Raw genomic sequence first — 24,395 nt, 5'->3', positions numbered from 1 at the left:
GAAAGTGAAAGAGGAGAGTGAAAAGTTGGCTTAAAGTTCAGCATTCAGAAAACAAAGATCATGGCATCCAGTCCCATCACTTCATGGCAGATAGATGGGGAAACAGTGGAAACAGTAGTTGACTTTATTTTTCTGGGCTCCAAAATCACTGCAGATGTTGATTGCAGCCATGAAACTAAAAGATGCTTACTCCTTGGAAGAAAAGTTATAATCAATCTAGACAGCATATTAAAAAGCAGAGACATCACTTTGCCAACAAAGGTCTGTCTAGTTAAGACTATGGTTTTTTCAGTTGTCATGTATGGATGTGAGAGTTGGACTATAAAGAAAGCTGAGCACCGAAGAATTGATGCTTTTGAACTGTGGTGTTGGAGAAGACTCTTGAGAGTCTGTTGGACTGCAAGGAGATCCAACCAGTCCATCCTAAAGGAGATCAGTCCTGGGTGTCCACGGGAAGGACTGATGTTGAAGCTGAAACTCCAATACTTTGGCCTCTAGATGCTGGGAAAGATTGAGGGCAGGAGAAGAAGGGGACGACAGAGGATGAGATGGTTGGATGACATCACCAACTCAATGGACATGGGTTTGGGTAGACTCTGGCAGTTGGTGATGGACAGGGAGGCCTGGCGTGCTGTGGTTCATGAGGTCACAAAGAGTCAGAAATGACTGAGCAACTGAATTGAACTGAACTGAGCCTGGTCTTCCCAGGTGGCGCCAGTGGTAAAGAATCTGCCTGCCAATGCAAGAGATGCGAGAGATGAGAATTTGATCCCTGAGTCTGAATGATCCCCTGGAATATGAAATGGCAGCCCACTCCATTATTCTTGCTTGGGAAATCCCATGGACAAAGGAGTCTGGTGGGCTACACTCCATGGGATTGCAAAGAGTTGGACAAGACTGAGTGACTAAGAAAACACACATACCTGCTGGTACAGTATTTGAAACTCATCAGGACTTTGGGAGTTCTGGGGCTGGTGGGGTTCACTGATGGGTGAGGCTGGATACCAGCATGGCTGGCTTCAGTGTCCAGGGGTCACAGGGCAGGCTCACTGGCGAGTCAGTATGGTCCCATGATATCTAGCTGTAGGGTCTAGGGTATCTCGAGCTGGTACTAGTGCACTGTGGCTAAGTTAAGTCCACAGTGCTAACTGGCTAGATGGGGGACTCCAAAATGGCACCAGCCTGCAGCAGTGGACTGAGGGCAAAATAAACTCCCCAAATTGCTGCCACATCCTGAGAAAGTCCCAGTTGCCTCCTGCCTCTCTGGGAGGTTCTCTAAGTTCAGCAGATGAGCTTGACCCAGGCTCCATGCAAATGACTGCTTCTGTACTAGGTCTCAGAACTTGGGAGCTTTTATCGGTCTCTGATTCCTACAACCTTCTGATTCTCTTGTACTCAAATCCCATCTGCTTGCAAAACCAGAAGTTCTGGAGGCTCACACTCCAGTGCAGGACCTTAGGGCTATGGAGCCCACCGTGGGGCTTGGGCCTCTCTCTCCATGGGGATAACCTCTGCAATTGTTATTATCCTCCCACCTGAAGGTCACTAACCCAGGGATGTGGATATGAACTATACTGTGTCTCCACCCTTCTTGCCTGTATCATTATGGCTCCTTCTGTATATCTTCAGTTTGGGGAAACATTTTCATCTAGTCTTCAGATCATTCTCAATGATAGGTGCTTTGTAAATTGTTGTGATTTTGGTGTGTCTTGTGAGAAAGTGGGCTCAGGGTCTTCTTACTCTGCCTTCTTGGCCACTCCTCTCTGTATTATTTCTAACATTGTTGTTGAATTTACAATTATCTTAACATGAAAAGTTTAATTAAAAAAAAAAGTTGACTCCAAAAGGAAGTGTTTTGCGGTTGACACATGGAACATTATGCTAGTCCAGTTCTTGTTGACTCTAGCCAGCTGTGCTGTGCTCAGACCTATTGACTCTAGCACCTTTGCAACCCCATGGACTGTAGCCTGCCAGATTCCTCTGAATTTGGGTCTGTGTGTTAGTCATTCAGCATGTCCAACTCTTTGTGACCCCATGGACGGTATGTAGCCCACCAGGTTCCTCTGTCTACGGAATGCTCCGGGCAAGAATACTGGAATGGGCTGCCATTTCCTTCTCCAGGGGATCTTCACAATCCAGGGATTGAACTCGTGTCTCCTGTGTCTCCTGCATTGGCAGGTGGATTCTTTACCACTAGTGCCATGTGGGAAGCCTTATTGACTCTAGTATCAACAACTCTATCTTATCTGAGAAAGGATTATCTTGACTCTTTTCTTAAGTAAGAGGGATTGGAATTGATTAAGCTGTCTTGCTCCATAGAGGATGCACAAATTTCCTTTGTTGCACTTGTGACTTACCTTTGCCTAGGCCTAGTTAGCTTGGTAGAGAGGATTCTTGGATTTGTATTTTCAGAAAACCTAAATATAGGTCTAGGCCATGGCACCAACTTTACTTTGCTTCTCCTTTCAGATCCAGAGTCCACAGCATCCTTAGTTAACTCTTCTGAAATACAAGAACATGTGAACATAAAGAATGACAAAGACTAGACAATCTCTCTAACTTCAACTTCATCTAAAAGGTTGTGACTCTGGACTTCCAATCTTAGTACCAATGTTCTTTATAGGCACAAATAACCCTCCACATTTGGGCTTCGAAGAAAACAGCTGGAAGCACCATGCTTACTCTTGTGTCATAAAGCATATTCTTATAGAGCAAGTCTTGGGACAACTACTTACTCAATTTTCATTCAAGAAAAGCCAAGAGTTTAAGTGACAGACCTCCAGGAGACCCTGGAATTTCATCCCAAGTTTTGGTAATAAATTGCAATATTTTATCACAGGTTGGTCAGAGCTAGGCTTACTGCCTTTTGGAGTGATCGGCATTATTCTACAAATGCTTCAGGGGAAAAAAAAGTAGAAAAAAATTATGAGTGAGAAGCAATGTAAGGAAAAATGAAAGGACCTTGTACTTAGAAACTCTCAAGTGTTAGAGAAGTCCTAAATCTAAAGATCCATTGTAAGGACGTCCCTGGTGGTCCAGTGGCTGAGACCCTATGCTCCCAGTGCAGAAGGGCCCAAGTTCAATCCCTGGTTGGGGAGCTAGAGCCTTCACACCACAGCTAAGACCCAGCACAGCCAAATATTTATACATACATACATCTATATGTATGTATACATATATATTTTTTTTTTCTTAAGTGATCCATTGCGGGTAATCTGGCAAGCAGAAGAGAAGGTCTTCTGATAAACAGGAAAATTCTGATGGAGAATGGGGAGAAGAAGAATATTAAGAAAAGTGTTCTTCCAGTTGAGACATTGACTTCAAGCTTTATCAGAATCATTTTTACCAAAACAGACAGAAGCACAAAGTACATGAGAATCACTGTGGCTAGATGTATAGATTCCTAGGGTTTCCCAGGTGACTCAGACGGTAAAGAATCTGCCTACAATGCAGGAGACCCAGGTTTGATCCCTGGATTGGGAAGATCCCCTGGAGAAGGGCATGGCAACCCACTCCAGTATTCTTACCTGGAGAATCCCACAGACAGAGGAGCCTGGCAGGCTACAGTTCATGGGATCGCACAGAGTTGGACACAACTAACGTGTTTTCACTTTCACAGATTCTTAAAGTCCACCTAGGGTCTATTAGCTAAGAAGCACTAACTACCTAGGAATCTGATTCTTAATGAGTACACTCTAGCAAAGGCAATTCCTATTTCTCTGCCTTAGGACAGAGGTACTTGTGCTCCCAGCCACCAACAGTACTGGGGGCTTCCCAGGTGGTTCAGTGGCAAAGAATCTGCAGGAGACATAGGAGATGCCAGTTTGAGCTCTGGGTTGGGAAGATCCCCTGGAGGAGGAAATGGCAACCCACTCTAGTATTCTTGCCTGGAAAAATCCCATGGACAGAGGAGCCTGGCGGGCGAAGTGTTGCACAGTCGGACATGACTGGACACAGACCAATTAGTACTAACTGTCGTTAAATGAGTTGAGTTACTCTCCTGGAATTTCCAATTGCTAAAGTGAGCTTCCTTGCCCATGGCTGAGTCTTTCCTCCTGTCTCCCACCCCAGAACACCTTTCACCCAATTACTGATTGATATGAAGGGAGAAGGGTATTAACAAAAGCATGGTCCCCTTGTCTAAGTTTAGGACAACTCTGGAGGGCCATTCCATTTCTAGAAACTTTGATGGATAGGCTGGAGCCTTGGTTGCAACTGCATCTTAAACAACTTTTTCTCTGTACACTCCTGTTTCTCACACTATCTTCTGTTTTCGTTTTTTTATTTTTCTCTCAAAAAGCAGACTCAATACAAAACGTGGTCCACTGGAGAAGGCAATGGCAAACCACTTCAGTATTTTTGCCTTGAGAGCCCCATGAACAGTATGAAAAGGCAAAAAGACTCAGTATCCATCTGGGAAATAAAAACATTGATTTCAAAGAATTTATGCTGAGGAAGTGGATGGAACTGTAAATAGATATGGTTCTGGGTAAGTGCTTAGTTGCTCAGTCATGTCCAACTCTGTGCAACTGCATGGACTGTAGCCCACCAGACTCCTCTGTCCATGGGATTTTTCAAAACAAGAATGTTGGAGTGGTTGCCATTTGCTCCTCCAGGGGATCTTTCTGACCCAGGGATTGAATGTCTCCTGCATTGGCAGGCAGGTTCTTTAGCACTAGCGCCACCTGGGAAGCCCATAAAACATATTATTGGAACACACCAGTTTGTTTACATATGGCCTATGAATGCTTTCGTGCTAGAATAGCAGGGGTAAGGGGCTTCCCTGGTGGCTCAGAGGTTAAAGTGTCTGCCTGCAATGTGGGAGACCTGGGTTTGATCCCTGGGTCAGGAAGATCCCCTGGAGAAGGAAATGGTAACCCACTCCAGTATTCTTGCTTGGAGAATCCCATGGACGGAGAAGCCCCGTAGGCTCCAGTCCATGAGGTCGCAAAGAGTCGGACACGACTGAGCGACTTCACTTTCACTTAAGCAGGGGTAAGTAGTCACATGACAGACCATATAGCCAGGAAAGTCTGCCCTGTATACTATCTAGCTCTTTACATTAAGATTGCCAACCTCTAGTACAGCACAGTGACATTTATCAGCAAATTACTGGGACAAAACCATCACTATGTTGGTGTTCAGAGTGGCAGGAATGTTCAATGGCTATAGTGTTTTGTTCTTTCATGTAACTGTATGAAGGTAATGAAGGATTCTTAGGAAGCAAATAATAAAAAGAATTGGGAAATAAGATGAATTTGAGGGATAAGTGGTAAAATGAATTACTATTAAAGCTCCTCAAACCAGGAAATGTTATTAGATGCCCCAACCCACTTTTTGAAAAAAAGCAATATTTATTGTCCTTTTCTGATCATAAAAGCAATACATAATTAAGGTACTTGGAAAATACAAAAAAACGTATACAGAATATAAATCGGTCATATTCCCATGAGTAGAGATAACCATGTTTTAACATTTTTGTTTTTACAAAATCAGGGTATTATTGTACAAAATGGTTGTATTTTTAAATGTAACATTTCTTCAACAGCCTCATATTCTCTAGGAACATTATGTTTAATGGGTAATTATAGTCCATTGTTTGGAAATGCCATAATTCATTTAATTATTACCCACATTATTAAATCTTAAATTATGTTAAGATTTTGTTATTATTTGTAAATAATGCTGTAACAAACTTGCCTATGATGTCTCTGAAACTTTTTTTTCCCCACTATGATAGATTACTATAGTAAAACAACTGTCTAAATTGGGGCTCTTTTCAGGGACAAGGCAGAAAAAGAAGATTCAAGAAAGACAAAGTCATGTTAATTGGGACTGTCTCTTATTTTTCTAGATTCCCAACCATATCAATTCTAGAGATTTCTGCCTTCTGATTAATAACATTAAATGACCCTTATTGTTGACTAACAATGTTTATTTTTCTATATACCCCATTCTTAAATCCATACCCTTACAATCAAAATAAAACATTGTTTTATTTGAATTCCCCCTTCCCTTAGAAAAAAAGGCAATAATCTTATCAAAAATATTTTATTTACAAAAAAATTCAATTATACTATACATCCTATACTGGAAATACATTGAATAATTGCTAAAATAAATACAGGCAATTAATTCAATCTTTTATAAGAATGAGAGAATCTGAATGTTATCAAGCTTAACTTAGAACATAAATAATTAAAAAGGCAAACTCAAGTTTTAGTCTCATTTAATGGCATGGTCTGTTTGTTTCCCACAAGCTCTCCAATCAGTGAGAGTCTACGTTGTAGAATATGTACCTTTTTGTACTCTGAAGGTAGAATGTGCAGTTTTTTCTTAGGCCGGATGGATGGACTATAGATGTCTGTATTAAAAGGAAGCAGAAAGTTAGGAAGAACATGGTCGAATACTTCTCCACATTTCTGCTTCATCACAATGCTTTTCATGCGACTCTACATGTGTTTTGTTTTTTTTTTCAACATGGGTCTACACAGCACCAGCTACAAGGTAAGATGGGTCATGCCAAAAGTCAAACTGGATAACTGAGGCCTCAGAGTAGCTAAATTAACCAGGCTGAAGGTACCTGATCCCTCAATTTTTTGTGTCAATTATTCTTGATACAACTATTAAACCTTGATATCATATCTACTCTGTAGACACATTTATATAGGCCAAGAACAGAAGAGATGAAGCAATTATCTGTATAATTCAGAAAATATCTTCCCTAGAAAGCTAGAGGACACCTAGAGCTTGATTCTGCTGTTTTTGAGTTTATATGCTTTATCTTTATACTTTATCCCATTCACCCATATAAACCTCATACTGACATGCAAAGTAAACTAACAACCTAGGGGGAAAAAAAAGGGAGGTAAAGTATGTTCCACATACAGACAGAATCCAGTGAATACAGGTCACAGGACAAAAGATGAACTGAATTGTATTTGTCCAAATTATACAGATAATTTTTCCCACATTCCTCTTTACTTAGCCTGGGAAACTACTGTGAGAATGTCCAAAGACTATCTTTGATAACCAGATTTTGTCCACTGCTGGATGCCTAGTATTTTCTTTCAAGAATTAACATTCCCTTTTTCAATCTTTTGAAAAAATTGCACTTTCCTACCCCTTTGGCCTTGATTTTCAATGACTTCTTTGTACAGATAAGTATGAATTTCTACTCTCGAAGTGTGACATGTATATTGGCCTTTTCTAAAAGAAATTTTTTGAAAAGTTAAAACATTGAAAGTTCACTTTTTCACAGAAATAAACTATTCAATTTTAAAGGTAGAGAGAGAAACATTTTATTCTTTCTATCATGAACAATGTCAACCAAGCTTCACATTTTGGGTAGAAATCTTTTTAAGTAGGAATTTTTTAAGAACCTATTTTATTAAAAAAAAAAAAAAAAAGGAAAAACAGGTGTATTTTGGCAGAGAAGTAAAGTATAAAATATGCAAAATTTGTTTTAAAATTGGCATACAAAAATTTTAAAACACAGTACAATTATATAAAAATACAGCACAGCCAACGGCCTGTAAAATTTCCTTTGGCTTTTCATTTGGTAGAATTAAACAGAAAATATCATTCTAAAAAAAAAATTAGCTATCAACACAGTCCATAAGTTAGGTTGTATATGTTGAAAGAACTTTTCCTTGAGTTTCCAAAATCCTTTTCTTCCATGATAACCCACATAAAGCATGGCTAGTGAGGTATATAGGGCAAAACACTGTTAGGCGGATGTACAGTAAGGAAAAAGTGCATACACAAAGAATCTTCCCATTTTCATAGAAATATCAGGTTAAATCTGAGTTGTTCTTCTTGATGTATCATTTTCCTTTGGCAGAATTAAAATAAACCCATACAAATGTCTGTTCAAGTCCCAGCAGCAGCGATATGTCTCCTTTGGTGGCGTTATCTGACGCCACAATGCCGTACAGTCCCTAGAGGAGCTAAGGTTTTGTGTGTCTGCAACTGCAAACATCAAACGTAAGATCATACATCAAGCACCATGTCGTACTGTTGTCCTTTCTTCCGCCTGCCACATTTATTGATGAGAACCACGTACAGTGTCAAAAGCATGACCCAGTAGCATGCATAAAGCAACGTTCCAACAATTAAAACTGTCTGTTTGGATTCTGAGAATGGCTTTTTAGATTCCTTATAAATGGTGAAAATCACACCACCCAGGAGTATTGTAAACCAAACGGATACGGGAATGAGTCCTATGAAATTAACAACAATGGTTTTCCTTCCAGATGTGCCCCACCCAGCTTTGTTTATTGTTGCAATTGCAAACATCTTGGCGGGAAGTAAACTTGACATGTATAACACTGAGTAGAGGGACATGAAGACCATGACAATGTTTCCTCTAAGGCAGCTGGCAAAAGATGACTTTATGAGACCCACTAACTGGACAGTTAACAAGAAGAGGAGGATGTTCCAAATTTTACCCCTGTAGAAGAGCTGGATTACTGTGGCAATGAGAAAGAAAGGGAAGAACCCAGTGATAACGGCTTCATAGGTCATCCACAAGTGATGTTTATGAAACCACATCGCGTTGTACAGCCACTCTCGGAAGTAGGACTTGCTCCAGCGGGTCTGCTGGTTTAACCATCTGAGATATTCTATAGGTGTTTCAGTAAGGCACTTGGATCGAGCTGTGTATTTTGTTGCATAGCCCAGACTCAGCACTCGGTTCGTTAGATGCCTGTCATCTCCAAAACTACATTGGCTGCCCATAAATTCTTGATTGTACCAGTCTTCCACAAATTCATGCAGTAAGGAGTTTCTGTACATTCCCAGAGGTCCACTAATGCACTGGACACATCCGAAATAAGACTGACAGGCCCTTTCTATGTTAAAAGCCATCCAGTATCTCACACTGCTGAGGAAGGAGATCCAGGAATCATACTTGTTTAAAATCTGCAAGAAAAATAAAAGTAATTAAATAAAGGTAAGCCCCCTAAGGCAAAGAACTGACTCATTGGAAAAGACTGATGCTAGGAAAGATTGAAGTTGGGAGGATAAAGGAATGACTGAGGATGAGATGGTTGGATGGCATCACTGACTCGATGGACGTAAGTTTGAGCAAGCTCTGGGAGTTCCTGGCATGCTGCAGCCCATGGGGTCTCAAAGAGTCAGACACAACTGAGCAACTAAACTGAATCCCCAGCTAAAAATACCAACAAAATCTGTGCTATTGTGAGGTTACTATCTAGAGTCATGTTTGATTTTTTATTCTTCTGTTTTGACTTCTTTCTTTTTTAACATGATTTTTCTTTATTTTCTTCACGTATTACTAGATTAACTTGATAAGTGGTGTGTGTGTATGTATTGACTTGTTGAAAATAACTTTTTTCTACTTCATCACTCCCTGTACTCTTCTGTTATGTTTTCTTTCTCTTGTAACACTGGGATTTTTTTAGGCTTCAGTTCTCACCCCTTAAATTATTCTGTCACTTTCTTACCATCCAATATTTGAAGGTTTTTAAGTCCCATCTTCTTTTTCCTGCTCATCCAACCCTATTATTCTCCTTCCTCCCCAGTTTTAGCAATGCTAGTGATGAAAGGGTTTTCTCTGACTTCAGCTCAAAACCAGAATCCTGAAATAAGGCTCTACATAAAGGCTACTAAAATTATTAGCTTTGCAGGGGGGCAATATTTCTTAATTCTCCTCCTCTGTCTCAATTTTGTTCCATTTTAATCTGGATTTTGTATGCTTCCTTTTTATCACCAGGGTATTTCTTTGTCCTTCCAGTTCGTTTGCTTTGCCTTCACTGGTACCAAGCATTATCAGTATGGGTTATACAGCAACATAATACCTACATTTAAAGTCAAAATTTCATGTGCTTCTCACTTTTTCCTAAAATCTAATTGTATTTTTGCAAAGGATTCACTTTAATCTTCATATATTTTCACATATTGTTTTCTTATTCTACAAATGTTAATCACCTTCATTAATATTTCTTTCACTTATTGTTTCTCCATTGCTGGAAAATAACGGGAAATAAATAATACTGGAAAATCCACTTCTTTGACTTTCTCTCTAGTGTAAATTTGAATTGCACTTTCTCTTTTTTCCTTAGTTTTCCTGATTTGGATTTTTGACCAGTCATCTATTGCTCAGCTTTTAAATATAGAGGTATATGGGTATATGGTATAGTAATAAAAACTACCCACTGCCATACCTCCATTTCTTAATCCTTGCACTAAATTCCAACATGATTTTACCAGAACATTAAGTTATGGCTTAAGAAGATACAGCAGAAATTACACACATATCAGCTACTACATACACGTGTTACAATCCACAGCTAAGCAAAGAAATCATAAATTACTTCAATTTAGATAGTAGAAGAGGTAGTACAGTGGGTACAAGACACATTCTAATGTGTCTTAGTCTCCAGAAACAACACCTGGCACATAGTCTGGTATATAATAAATATATATTCAAAGAATCAATGACTAAGGATGCTACGGAAAGTGACTCATGGAAAACATGAAGCTATACACACCTGGACATCTCCCCCGACACCTCCAACCATGGGATCTTCTTCTAAAACTTTTACCATCTCCACAGATGATGCTGGGTCAAGCATGGTGTCTGAATCACAAACCTGCAAAGAAAGTAAGAAATGAGTTACATAAGACAATGAGCATGCTCCATGTAGTCAAAATTGGACATATATATATTATGCCTTCAGCCTATTGCCACAAGGCCTAAATAAGGGAGTATCATGTGGATGTGAGTTTGTTATATAATGGCCAATACAAAGAACTTGCAAACTCAGTATTTAAGCTAATGACATTGCTAAAAAGAACAAATGAACTGATGATCTAGGCATGTCATGAAAGGTGGTCAGCTTTTCCTGGTTCGCCAAGGATGTACTCAATTTTGGCAATAAAAGTCTCATATCCCTGGTAACACTCTAGGTTTCCAAGTCTTGGAAAACACCTTGGGTTGGTCACCATAAATGTCTCTCCCTCTCTTTTTAATTGCCTTAAATCAAGCTTTTAGATATCTTATTTCTCAGGTCTGAATGATGATGGAAAACTCCTATGGCAGTATTGATAACAGGCATGTTTAACAGCAATTATTCTTCTCTATTTTAATATAGTAATTAAGACAGGAAAGCAGTTCTTCTAAGGTGGGTTGTATAACTCTGAAATAAGATATCCATTTGACCTGGACTTAGCAGATCATATTCCATCAGAAAGGAAAATAAAGCTTTTAAAGGTATTAAGTATTGATCTAGCTCTTTACATACAAAAGTAGATGAACCGTGAACTTCCTGGTTTTAGAAAAGGCAGAGGAACCAGAGATCAAATTGCCAACATCCAATGGATCATTGAAAAAATAAGAGAGTTCCTGAAAAACATCTATTTCTGCTTTATTGACTATGCCAAAGCCTTTGACTGTGTGGATCACAATAAACCGTGGAAAATTCTGAATGAGAATACCAGACCACCTGACCTACCTCTTGAGAAACCTGTATGCAGATCAGGAAGCAACAGTTAGAACTCGACATGGAACAACAGACTGGTTCCAAATAGGAAAAGGAGTACATCAAGGCTGTATATTGTCACCCTGTTTATTTAATTTATATCCAGAGTACATCATGAGAAACGCTGGGCTGGAGGAAGCACAGGCTGGAATCAAGATTGCTGGGAGAAATATCAATAACCTCAGATATGCAGATGACACCATCCTTATGGCAGAAAGTGAAGAACTAAAAAGCCTGTTGATGAAAGTGAAAGAGGAGAGTGAAAAAGTTGGCTTAAAGCTCAACATTCAGAAAACTAAGATCATGGCAACTGGTCCCATCACTTCATGGGAAACAGATGCAGAAACAGTGGAAACAGTGTCAGACTTTATTTTTCTGGGCTCCAAAATCACTGCAGATGGTGATTGCAGCCATGAAACTAAAAGACGCTTACTCCTTGGAAGAAAAGTTATAAACAACCTAGACAGCATATTAAAAAGCAGAGACATCACTTTGCCAACAAAGGTCCATCTAGTCAAGACTATGGTTTTTTCAGTTGTCATGTATGGATGTGAGAATTGGACTGTGAAGAAAGCTGAGTGCTGAAGAATTGATGCTTTTGAACTGTGGTGCTAGAGAAGACTCTTGAGAGTCCCTTGGACTGCAAGAAGATCAGTCCTGGGTGTTCAATGGAAGGACTGGTGTTGAAGCTGAAACTCCAATACTTGGCCACCTGATGTGTAGAACTGACTCATTTGAAAAGACCCCGATGCTGGGAAAGATTGAGGGCAGGAAAAGGGGACGACAGAGGATGAGATGGTTGGATGGCATCACCGACTAGATAGACATGGGTTTGGGTGGACTCCAGGATTTGGTGATGGACAGGGAGGCCTGGTGTGCTGTGGTTCATGGGATCGCAAAGAGTCAGACACGACTGAACTGACTGAGATGTAAATTATCTTAAGCTTTTCTGTAAGTGCTAATTGTTATTCTGAAAAACAAACTTTATACAGGCCAAAAAAACAAAAGCAATTTTGCAAGCAAACCAATTACAACTTCAAGAAATTTTTTAGAATTTACCTATACCCAAGAATGGCTCACAGAAGATCTTATGAGGCCAAAGGTGCAGGGTTACAAATAGTACTTTTCTTTCCAAGCTGATTGATGAACTTATTGAATAATGAAACAGAAGAATAAAGGAGATATGAAGCCAAAATATTACCTGAATACTCATAAAGTTGATATGGAAAATAGGGCTAATATCAATGCAGTAGCCAGTTTTATAATTACGTTCCCCAGAATTAGACTGATGTATCAATTCTGAACAGCATCTAAGTGGGACCAGTCTCCTCCTGAAGACAGTTAGTGGCTCTTTGAAAGGTATGGCTCCTTCGGAGTAGCCCACTCCCAGAAGAAAGAAGGAGCTAGGCTACCCCTTATACCTTCCATACTTCCCAACCAGATTAAGTCACTTCTCTTAGGGAGGAATTAGGTATGTTATACCTGTGGATGGAGATTCTTCCACATGATCAAAGAAAATCAGAAGTAGAGAAAGAACTGTCACTTCTCTAATTATATTAATAACATCATATCTTTTTCTGGAGGACCCAGCCAGGCCCAAGAAGATATAAAGTGATCGAACTTGACACACCATGAACCAGTTTCATATCCCCACCCAAGCAATAGACGACATGATTGGCAGAGACCAGAGTGTTAGCTGCAGTTCCATTGTTTTTCTATGTCGTCTGGCTATATTTATTAATTTAATCAAGACTTAGTCTCTTTATTTATATCAAAAGCCAGTATTTTTACAGTTCTCTGAACTGGTTTATAAAAATAGTGGGAATTTGATGTACCAGTTGTGAATGAAAAAATAGGAAAACAATTTTTAGAAGCATGAACTCTTGGGGCTGGTGCACTGGGATGACCCAGAGGGATGGTATGGGGAGGGAGGTAGGAGGGGGGTTCAGGATGGGGAACACGTGTACACCCGTCACAGATTCATGTTGATGTACGGCAAAACCAATACAATATTGTAAAGTAATTAGCCTCCAATTAAAATAAATAAATTTATATTAAAAAAAAAAGAAGCATGAACTCTTGAGTTAACTGGAGAAAGAAATGGTAACTCACTCCAGTATTCTTGCCTGGGAAATCCCATGGACAGAGGAGCCTGGCAGGCTACAGTTCATGGGGTCGAAAGGGTCAGACACAACTGAGCAACTGAGCATACACACTTTTGAGTTCAAAGGGATTTTCTATGTTATATTGTAGGAGACCCTCACATACATAACTAGAAAATCTCAAAATTTTTTAAAATGTATGTTGCTTAATTTTACTAATAGATTTTTCTGAAAAATTAATATATATTAATAACAAATAATGTTGGTAAAAACAACTTAAATGTATTATTGAAACTTATAATTTAAGGAGTATATAGGGTATCCAAAATTACAGAAATGAAATCACCTCTCTAAACTCAATTAGCTACATGAAAGTTAATTTTTGAATTTTTATATTACTGTCCCTATTTAGAAACATGCATTTTCTAAATAACTTCTTGCCCCTTTTGGGTGAGTGGGGGTGCATTCTATTTTAGTCCAGCATGGTCTGACTTATTTTAGAGGAGGAAAAAATAGACAGCAGCTAGGCATTAGTATTCCATTAAAAAAACAGACTTTTGCTAATACTTGGATTTGTAGCCAAGCATCCAAAGCCTCAGAAACCTAAACAATTTCTTCCAATAGCAATGTTTTTCCACTCTCTTGCCTTGTTTATCACTGTTTTGTAAATATACGGTGGTTATAAGCCTGGCAGGCCAATCACTAGAGTAGTAAAAAGTGAAGGCAGAAGTTCAACCCAACTTTCAACCTCTCAGCATCCAGAGCTTATGGCCACACCCACCTCTATTGACTCAAGCTGGGAAAGGTAAAACCAGAAAGCTAAAAATAAGACTAAAAACAACAGGAAGGCGCAATCTAGAATTAACGTTTAGGTAACTCCTCCTGCTTGTGAGCAGAAACAAGCCAAGGGAACTGCCTCTCTGAAATGACCGAACTGGAACCAAACTTCTGAGGTTCTGCATATTTAAATTGGTTCCCCCCCCCACCCCCAATTTCCAACAGCAAAGTGCCAGAAGTTCTCTGAGAGAGATTGTTCACATGGTGAATTTAACTGTCAGAAGGGAAAGCTCTCAGAAATCCCTTGGGAGGGGTTTGTTATAGTGGGATTAAAGAGTTCTTTATAGAAGTTCAATTTCTGGATGTTATTTGGTGATAGAATGCCAACTAGAAAACCACCATCTACAACAGCCTGTGAAAGCAAGGATGTTCATGGACATAATACTATTGATTTGTTTGTGTGTCAACTCATGCGAAGAGTTGACTCATTGGAAAAGATTCTGATGCTCGGAGAGATTGGGGGCATGAGGAGAAGGGGATGACAGAGGATGAGATGGCTGGATGGCATCACTGATTCGATGGACGTGCGTCTGAGTGAATTCCAGGAATTGATGATGGACAGGGAGGCCTGGCGTGCTGTGATTCATGGGGTCGCAAAGAGTCAGACATGAGTGAGCGACTGAACTGAACTGAACTGAAAGGCTATACCTCTAGCCCTTCTTGAAACCAGTCTAGTAGAAACAGGATTTCTAGCTGTCTCTTCACCCATTAATAACAAGTGTATAACTTCACGAAGGTTGGCTGTTTAGCTCTGGGCTAGAAGCTGTGGGGGAAACTACACCATGTCATGAAGAGCTTAACTTCACACTGGGAAAAACCACAGGGCATGATCTGCACACAGGAAACTGAGCACAAATCAAACTGTCTTTCTGTCCACCCTGAATGTATCATCCTGATTTGTTTAAATTACATGATCACCAGTCATAATCACTGGGAGATATGGAAACAAGGCAGTCACCAAATTTTGATTAAAATGAATGGAAAATGAATGGAAGATGTTATGGGGCAGAACCAGCTACCTCAGTCATAACCACAGAATCATCAGTTACAGTGCGTAAGGCCATGGCTCCCCCTCCATCCATGCTCAAATCAAGAGTTAGGGCTGCCCCTTTCTGTATGGCTACAACAGGAGTTGGCAAACTAAGGTCTAAGAATCAAGCCAGCCTTGCCACCTGTTTGGGGACGGTCTATGAGATAAATGATTTTTATCTTTTTAAACAGTTGAAGAAAAAAATTTGTGACACAGGGAAATGATATGAAATTCAAATTTCAGTGTCCATAGATAAAGATTTATTGGAACTCAGTCACGCACATTTACTTTCATATTATCTATGAATGCTTTCACACTAAAACAGCTAAGCTGAAAAGTTACAACCCAGACCATATGGTGTGCAAAGCCTAAATTTACAATCAGGTGTTTTACAAGCAAACTTTACCAACCCTGGGCCTCAAATAATTGGTTGCAGGAGAGTTCTGTCATAAACATTTTTTTAAAGTTGAGATAAAATATGTCCTAAGCCCCAATTTTAATTCTAGTAGATTTTTTAAGTGATTTCCTCCATCTCCACATGTTATAATTAGTAAGAGTAACTGCATAAAAAGTATAAAATATTAATAAACTAGATCTTCTTTAGCCAATATTTGCCTATTATAAGAGCAAAATATCCTCAGAGTCAAGAAGCCTCAATTAAATAGTGAGCCCTATATCTCACTTCTACGATTTTCAGTAAGTCATAGTGGAGTCAGACACCAAATAGAAAAGTACCTTGTGATTACAAAGGATCATAGGGAAGTATACCATTCATTGTTCATTGTTCAGACACTAAGTGTCTGACTCTGCAACTCCATGAACTGCAGCACGCCAGGCTTCCCTGTCCTTCACTATCTCCCGGAATTTGCTTAAACTCATTTGTACAGGATAATAACCTTTACATTTTTATATTGTAAGTAAAAGAGCATGGCAATCTTTACCACAAATGCATAACTCGATAGAGAGAATCTCTAAAAGGAACATGAAAATTGATTATATATTAAGAATCTCTTATCACAGTGAACAAATTTAAATGTCTGGAATTATCTATAATAGGTATAGACTATCACTGTCTATTCATAACTTATCAGACTATAAATTCACTCTAGCATACCTCACGTAACATTAATCTACCTCACCAGTTTCAATAAAACTCTCCTGTTACAGCTTCTGTCAAATGTCTTTCAAATTCTGACTCAGGTCTAAAAGGCCAAGTTCCCCATGTTTCACCTTTTAAAAAAAACATATTTCCTTTCAGACTGACTGGTGGATTCTCCATATCTGCTTGCTCTAAACCACTTCAAAGGGCCTTGAGAGTTATGCAGCAAGAGGAAGCCTTGACTTTTTAGCCTGCCTTCAATGAGGAAACAAGGATGAAAATAAATCCAGATCCTACTGTTGCTGCTGCCTTCATCCTCTGTCTGCTATTAAGGCTCAACCCTTTCTTAACCTTGACCCTTCATCGTAACCTGGATGCAGCGATACTATTTATTGCTATTAGGTTCGAACTTTACCTTTGGTCAGGATCCCACTACTACTACTTTCCCTTCGACAACTTAACCACATAGTAAATGGGAAGACCCTCCTACCCTGTTTCCCTCAGGCCATTGCCTGAAAGAAGTCAGCCAGAATTCTGAAATTCCCCAGTAGTTATTCACTAGCAAACATAAGACAGTGTTAGGCCCCTGAACTCATAACAATACAACGCCAGAGTAAACATACTACTGCAAAGAAAGTGTCACCCAAAACCTTAGAATCAGACAAATTGGAGTCTCAATCCACCACTGACCAGTTGTATTTACTTGTACTAACTTTGTAGCCTAAACTCCTAACCTTACCTTTATAAGTCTCCACTTCTCAGTTGAAAAATAAGGATAAGTCAATCCACCTAGCAATGTGTTGTAATGGAGAATAAACTAGATACTGTATGTGTAGCACTTATAAGGGCTAGCTCATAGTAAATGCTCAATAAAAAGAAGTGATAAGTTGGGACTTCCCTGGGGTTCTAGTGGTAAAGAATCTTCCTTGAAATGCTGGGGACATGGGTTCGATCTCTGGTCAGGGAACTGAGGTCCCAGAGCCACCAACAAAAATCCTGCATGCTGTAGCTAAGACCTAAATGCAGCCAAATAAAGAAAAATTAAAACCAGAGGCAAAAAGGAACAACACTAGTCCAGTGAAGGAAAGAGTCCTTCTTATCATTACTGTAAATAAGCCAAAACTCACTCAGAGAGCAGAAACTAATGCCTAATCCAACGTCCAACAAATTTAAGTTAAACAAATTGGATTATTGAGCAGGCACCATGAAAGTCCTTAGTTTGGGCTGTCTGCTAGGGAAAAAGATTAGAGAGCAATTTATGGCAGACTGTGAGTGGCAAAAACAAAATCATAAAATCTAATAATTTTAGGACTGAAAAGACCTTTTGAAATTAATCTATGAAACCAATCTAGGAAAAAATAAATGCCCTCAGAAAATAAACTTTCTTTGGGGAGAGGGACTGGGGATAGGTAGGATTATTCTTTCTTACGGTAATCTGGTTTACAGTGAAAGATCTCAATATAACCAAGAGGAAGCCTCTAAATCAGACACCTAAACAATTTGGTTGTTATTTGTTGCTCTTTGGTAGAATGTTACCCAAACTGTTATAAAATATTTGCCTTCAGGCACCCTAGAATATTTATTTAAGGTGAAAAAGGAGTCATTAGGTTATTCTCTTGTCTTTTTCAGGAAAGTTTATACATGAGTGAAAGTTACAGACGGTGCAAAAGCAAAGGTGACAAGCTAGCTGGAAAATGAGAAACCTAATGTTGTCACCTCTAAGACTTAAGCCAGGAAACACTCCCATTCTCAAGAAGGGAATCAGGAAATTGCATAATGGGGGCCTTAAATAAGAGTCTACATTCAAGAACCTGACTTTGGGGAAAAGCATAGATTAAAAATGAAAAGAAAAGTCTAATGATATACTCTTGCAAAGCATAGGTAGGTTGCTAGTAAATTAAGACAGCCCTAACTGGCGTCTTGAGCTGGAAGTGATCTCAGAAATCATCTGTTGTACCAGTTGAGGCCCATAGCAAGTAATCAGTTAAATCAAGAATTCAGATTTCCCCATTCTTATGTCAATGTGCTCTTAATTTCATCCTGTAAAATGAAGAACATAAAGTCGCATTAACATTTTCAACAAGGCCCAACAGAAATTTTCAGAAAATAGGAACCAATCAAATGTTATATTCTGTCCATTTTCATTATCCATGGTAGTTATGCACTACAAAGTTTCCATGAACAATGAATTAGCATACATCAGGAAATTGCTTCCAGCAGAAGTACAGAAGAGTTAGTTAGGTTCCTCAAAGCCTCTGGTCACAACAGTTTTGCCTAGTCATCAATACCTAAACTTGTTTTATTTGTGTTTATTTGGGTCACCTTATTTAATATATATTGTTGGTTCGTTCACATTGAACTCATGTCCAACAGCACCGTAACTCAGTTCATGGTCTTAGTTTCCCAGCCAGAGACTGAGCTTGCACACTTGGTGGTGAAAATGAGGAGTCCTAACCACTGGCCTGCCAGGGCATTCCGGTTAACAGCCTTTGTTTAGAACACTAGACAGCACTTCACTTCAGGACCATTTAAATAGCTACATCGCCAACAAAAAGCACAGAAATATGAAAAGCATGTTATTAAAGAGACTAAAGTTGCTTGTTTACAGTATAAAAGTTGAAACAAAAAGGCTAAGCATAATCTTGTTTGACCTCAGTTGGAAATATTTACATCAGGTGACTCTTTTTTTTTTTGCCACTTTGAGCATGTCTGTAAACAATCACAAAAGCACTGCAACTATTGATCTTGGGGTAATAAATACATTTTTATTCATTAGGCTAATTTGCAAACACCAAATCCATGAACAATTAGGGTCAACTCTACTATCAGGAATGATTTAATCTTCCTATTCTCCTTCTCAAAGGAATGTTGGATAGCAAGGGTATTGCCAAATTAAATTAATAATAAAATTGCTTCCTATAATCTTCCCTTTGGGAAAATGCTCATACTTATTGTATTTTTTTAAACTGGGAAATTTTTAAGAGACATCAGATGATACTTTTTTTTTTTTCTTTCCTTTGTCACATAGACTGGTAACTACTTATGTGGTTATATCCATGTTCAGTGAAAAGACAGATGATTATCAAATCTAGATGTCAAAAGATACTTTAAAAGTGTCCTGATTTTTTCAGTAAATACAAAAGGCAAGTGTGATATAATCTCAAAATTGTTTTTAAAATAAGGAAAAATAGAAAAGTATATGCTGAAAGATATTAAATTTGATAATCTATACATGGGTCAGGTATTTGCTTCAGATTATTTTTCTTTTTCATTGAAGTATATAACTTATTTACAATGTTTCAGGTATACCACAAAGTGATTCAGTTATAAATATATACCTACGTATTCTTTCCAGGTTCTTTTCTATTATAGATTATTATAACATGTTGAATATAGTTCCCTATGCTATACAGTAGGTCTTTATTATCTTTTATATATAGTAGGTTATCTGTTCATCCCAAATTCCTAATTTCTCTCTCCCATCTCTGTTGCAGATGATTTTAGTTTTGCTTTTTGCACTTTTCTACATCTTTGAAAGTTTTTCCAGAAAATACATTGATTGAAAATTAAGAAAATCTTCCTTATTCTCCTTTTTTCTCATTCCCTATACCTTATTTTCTCTGTTATTTTTCTTCTGCTGCTTTTCTATCTTCTCATCTCTGGAAGCAGCCACTAGCATCACAGATGAATTTCCTACCACGCTTGTCTTAGACTACAGCTTCCCTAAAAATTCCACGTTGGCACTTATTATTTGAGATATAAAGAGGTGATAACTAATAAAGCCTTGTTCTGAAAGAGATCAGAGGGAGCTAACCCAGAAAGCTCAGAAGTACAGGTAGAAAGGTTAACCTTGAGATAGGGAGTGAGGCTGGGGACCCTTGAAATTGTAAGCAGAAGACAGTCAGGTCTTGAGAGGCTTCAGAGCTCATGCCTTTGCCGTTCTCTTTTGTAGGAGGCAAAATCATCTGTTTGTAGTTAAGCAGGGAGGAGTTTGGGTAAGGCCCTGGGAGAGTGACGGAGATATGAAATAACAGACACGAGAGGAATAAGCAAGACATCTATTCAAGATCAAGTGAAAAGAGTGCTGATGAGTGCCGAGGATCCAGCTGTAACTGGAAGCCAGTCGTTTTGGCCATCTCTCTGCACACTTAAGCAGTGTTCTCCAGCCAGGTTAGCAAGTATGAGCAGATGGTCAATTTCTTCCCCTAGTCCCCATTGTCTCTCGTGTATTAGCACCTGAACGTTGCTTCCTTCCCTTCCTAACCAACTTGCACTCCACATCCAAGTACTTGGAATGCTCAGGAGCCAAAAACCTCAACTCCCTCCCCCTTGGTCTTCCTGGGGCTTCTGCTCTGCAATTCTTAGACCCGGGGTCAGTCATAAGAAAGGATAAGAATACTATATTAGAGTGACTTTCACACAATTTCTGTTTTTATAGGGCACAAATGGTTAAAATAGCAAGGGATCTGATGAAGCATGGCAAGAGAGTTTACTGGTTTCAGAATTCCAAAAGATTTTTTACCTTCCTTTGAGTGTTCTGAATGGACCATAAGGCTCAGGAGGATTCAGGGTCCAGTTAACAGCTGTTGCTAGGGTCAGTCTACCTGGACACATCATGCTGATGGAAGGAAAGTTCTCAAGCCTGATTAGGGCACCAGCAAAAAGTCTATTTTAACATTTTAAATTTTGTATTATTTTTTCTTGGACAGGCCCAAGTCAAGTTGCCAAGGATACAAACAAAATTCCAAACAAAATGATGGGAGAAGGGGCTTTGGGAGAAGCCGGTTAAAAAAAGAAGAAGAAAAACTACACAATGACGTGTTGATTAGAAAGGACAAACGTAAATTGTTTTAACTAGAATTAAAGGCAAAACATCAAAACAGATGTTTTCTCATTTTAGGGCCAGAGCTTCATTCTTCATATCTTCTGTAAAGTCCCTAGCCATCCTTTACTGTAAAAGTTTTATCTTATCCTCTCAGCTGGTCATGTATGTAAAATGTCGAGTTAACTAAAGCAGCCTTATTTGCAAAAGTTTTAGAAAATAGGAGACACTTGGGGATTGAAATCAACTCCCTAAAAGAGAGATTTACACAGATGGTATAAACTGAGGAAATGTTTCAAATTATTCAACTATTAGTGAAATTAACAACTGACATGTTAATTAGCAATTGAAATTACTACAATCTGCATAAGGACTACATAATATTATTAAAGCATTTGCTGTTAATAGAGTATTCTTTTTTATATGATTAACAGCAAATGCTTTAATAGTATGAACAATGCCATTATCAGCAACTTTGACTAAGCCCCTTTGGATTCATAATTTGAAATAATTATCTGAAATCCTTTGAGAGATTGCTATCTTCTAACCAGGTGACCGAGATTTGGGAGGTGGTCCTGCTCAAGGTCAACCAGCTACTAATAAATGGGACTAGAATCTCAGTTGACTGAATTGAGTCCAGTGCTCATTCCCGACCCATTACTCAGAGACCCAGGGGGCATTACTCTGTGTTGATAAATTGGCCTAAAATATATGATGGATCTTCCAAAAGCAAGGGTTTCATGTTTAAGAGAAGAGGAAGAGTGTCAAATATATATCTGAAGTCAGAGAATTTCTCCCTTCTCAGTATCATTGTGAACAAAGTCTAACTTAAATATCTGCAGAAAATTACAATTAGAAAACTCACAGGAGCCCTGCTAACGTTCTAAAGAAGCAAGCTTCGGTGAGAACTAGAAGAGAAAAAACCCTAGAGTTAGCAGTCAGGAAATTAATAAAGAGACACAGCCTGTCTAATTTTCATGCAAGCAAACACCATCACAAACACTTTCAAAGGTCAAGTTGCAAGGAGTGAGGTAATGCTGTTTGGGGAGTGAAATAAACATGACTTAGATTTTGTTCTGAGAAGGCTGGGGTTTTTGTGGGGTTTTTTTGGTCTAGTTTTTGTTTTCCTTTTCCCCCTTTCTTTTCTTTTTCTTGGTGTCTTACTTTTGAATTTCTATACTTTCCAATTAAAATTTGGAAAGTATTGCCCCGACTTTGCCTAGCTTCTGTGAAAAATATTTTATAGCCTTCTTTCGGTCCTGCAGATTTTCTCCAGCTCCTTCTGCTGGGGCACACACTATTTTCTTACATCGCTGGAGAGTTTAAGAGTGTGGAAAATGATGTTGGAATTGATTTGGCAGAACCAAGGCAGAAGAGAAGGTAAGGGAGGGGAAGGGAGGGAAGGGTCTCCTGTTCAAAATAATCTTTACTTGCAACGAATCACATTGCATGAAGTAAGCATTTTCATAGATAGTTTTAACCGTTTTACAATATTTTTTTTCTCTCTTTCAGAATGGTCTTTCAACAGTCATGTTGTTTTCAGATGAACTGAAAGAAGTACTGTGTCCAGAAGGGACAAAGATGGGCTATAGCATACGACTGGAGAGATACAAAAGATGCTTTATTTAAATGTATGTTTGTCCTGGCAGCTGTGGAGACCTACCTGTACATAATCCACACTTCGCCCCAGTGCTCTGAAGGCCGTGTACATGACTTCTCTTTTTCCACCCCATTTTTGCATGATGCAAATACTCTTGTTGGACAAGACCAACTGGGTGACATGCTGTGAGCTTTCTTTGTGTGACTCATCCGTCTCACCAGGACCCTTCACATGGTAGTTGTTCTTCCAGATATAAGTGGCTGACTTGTCCCTGCCCATGACTTCACTGAAGATGTCCATCATGTAAAGGTCATCTTCTGAGTTTCCATCTATGACCATGACAACTTTAATTCCGGGGTAGGTTAGCCTTTTCACAGATTGCAAACATTTCCGCAAATAGTCTGGATCTTCTTGATATGCAGCAATGCAAAGAGCAACAGTTTTGTTCAACTTAATGGGGGTTTCTAGAGATTTTTTCATTTTCCGGTGCTCCAAAAAGGCAAACAGGCTTTGGATGATGAGGTGTGATGCTAAAAAGGCACCATACAGTCCAAAAGAGAAATAGTAATTATCTGTTTGGATAAATTGGTAGCCAACGATATAAGCAGCTGTGATTCCAAGGAGGAGAGAGACTCCAAAAAGTGTGGTTCCAATTATTCTCAGGATACATAGAAATCTCTCACAATGCATCTGTAAAAATAACCACATGATACACTTGGTTAACCACTCTTGTCCCACACTTCTTTACATACAGGGTACCACAGGGAGCACACTGGTTCCAAGTGCTCTGACCCTGAGTTTCTCACTTAACTAGTTCAGTGACTTTCTGCATCTCAGTTTGGCATCTCATTGGCAAAAGAGATTACAATGTCCTTTTGGGGACTTCCCTCGTGGTCCAGTGGCTAAGGCTCTGCATTCCCAATGCAAGGCACCCAGGTTCGATCCCTGGTTGGGGAACTGATCCCACATGCCACAACTAAAACTCGATACAGCCAAATAAATCATCTGGAAAAATAAGTGTTGAAGGAAAAAAAAAAAGAATGTCCTTTTGGCATACCTCAGAGGATTCTTTCAAACATCATATGAGATGGTAGTGCATTGTACCATTGAAAACTATAATGTATGAAACAAATATATGGATGCATCATTTTTAGTACATTAGATCATTTACCTAAGGATGTACTCTGTGTGTGTAGTCATAGCTAAGCATAACACCTAATATTTTTAGTGAGCAAGGCACTCTTGCACCATCATATTCCTTCACTCATAATACTGACCAGTGAAAGTTCAAAATTCATAGGCCTTGCTCAATTTCTTATGTATCATTTTATCTCAGCTCTGATGCAAATCCCTCAACTCACATCTTTCCCATGCAGCTAGCTGAGGTTGAACATAAAAATA

General features: G+C 39.0%; 1 protein-coding gene across 1 annotated transcript; it reads right to left on the bottom strand.

Annotated features, from left to right (window-relative positions):
- Positions 1-7,992: 7,992 nt before the first annotated feature.
- LOC138088489 (hyaluronan synthase 2) lies at positions 7,993-23,684 on the bottom strand. The gene is made up of 3 exons (XM_068983724.1): positions 23,058-23,684; positions 10,515-10,616; positions 7,993-8,922 (listed from the first exon to the last, which is right to left on the bottom strand). Exons 1-3 carry the CDS (start codon positions 23,682-23,684, stop codon positions 7,993-7,995), a joined length of 1,659 nt encoding a protein of 552 aa, XP_068839825.1.
- Positions 23,685-24,395: the final 711 nt, after the last annotated feature.

This window comes from Capricornis sumatraensis, chromosome 11 (assembly GCF_032405125.1).
Source record: "Capricornis sumatraensis isolate serow.1 chromosome 11, serow.2, whole genome shotgun sequence".
NCBI lineage: Eukaryota > Metazoa > Chordata > Mammalia > Artiodactyla > Bovidae > Capricornis > Capricornis sumatraensis.
This window is presented reverse-complemented; position numbering and strand designations above follow the sequence as displayed.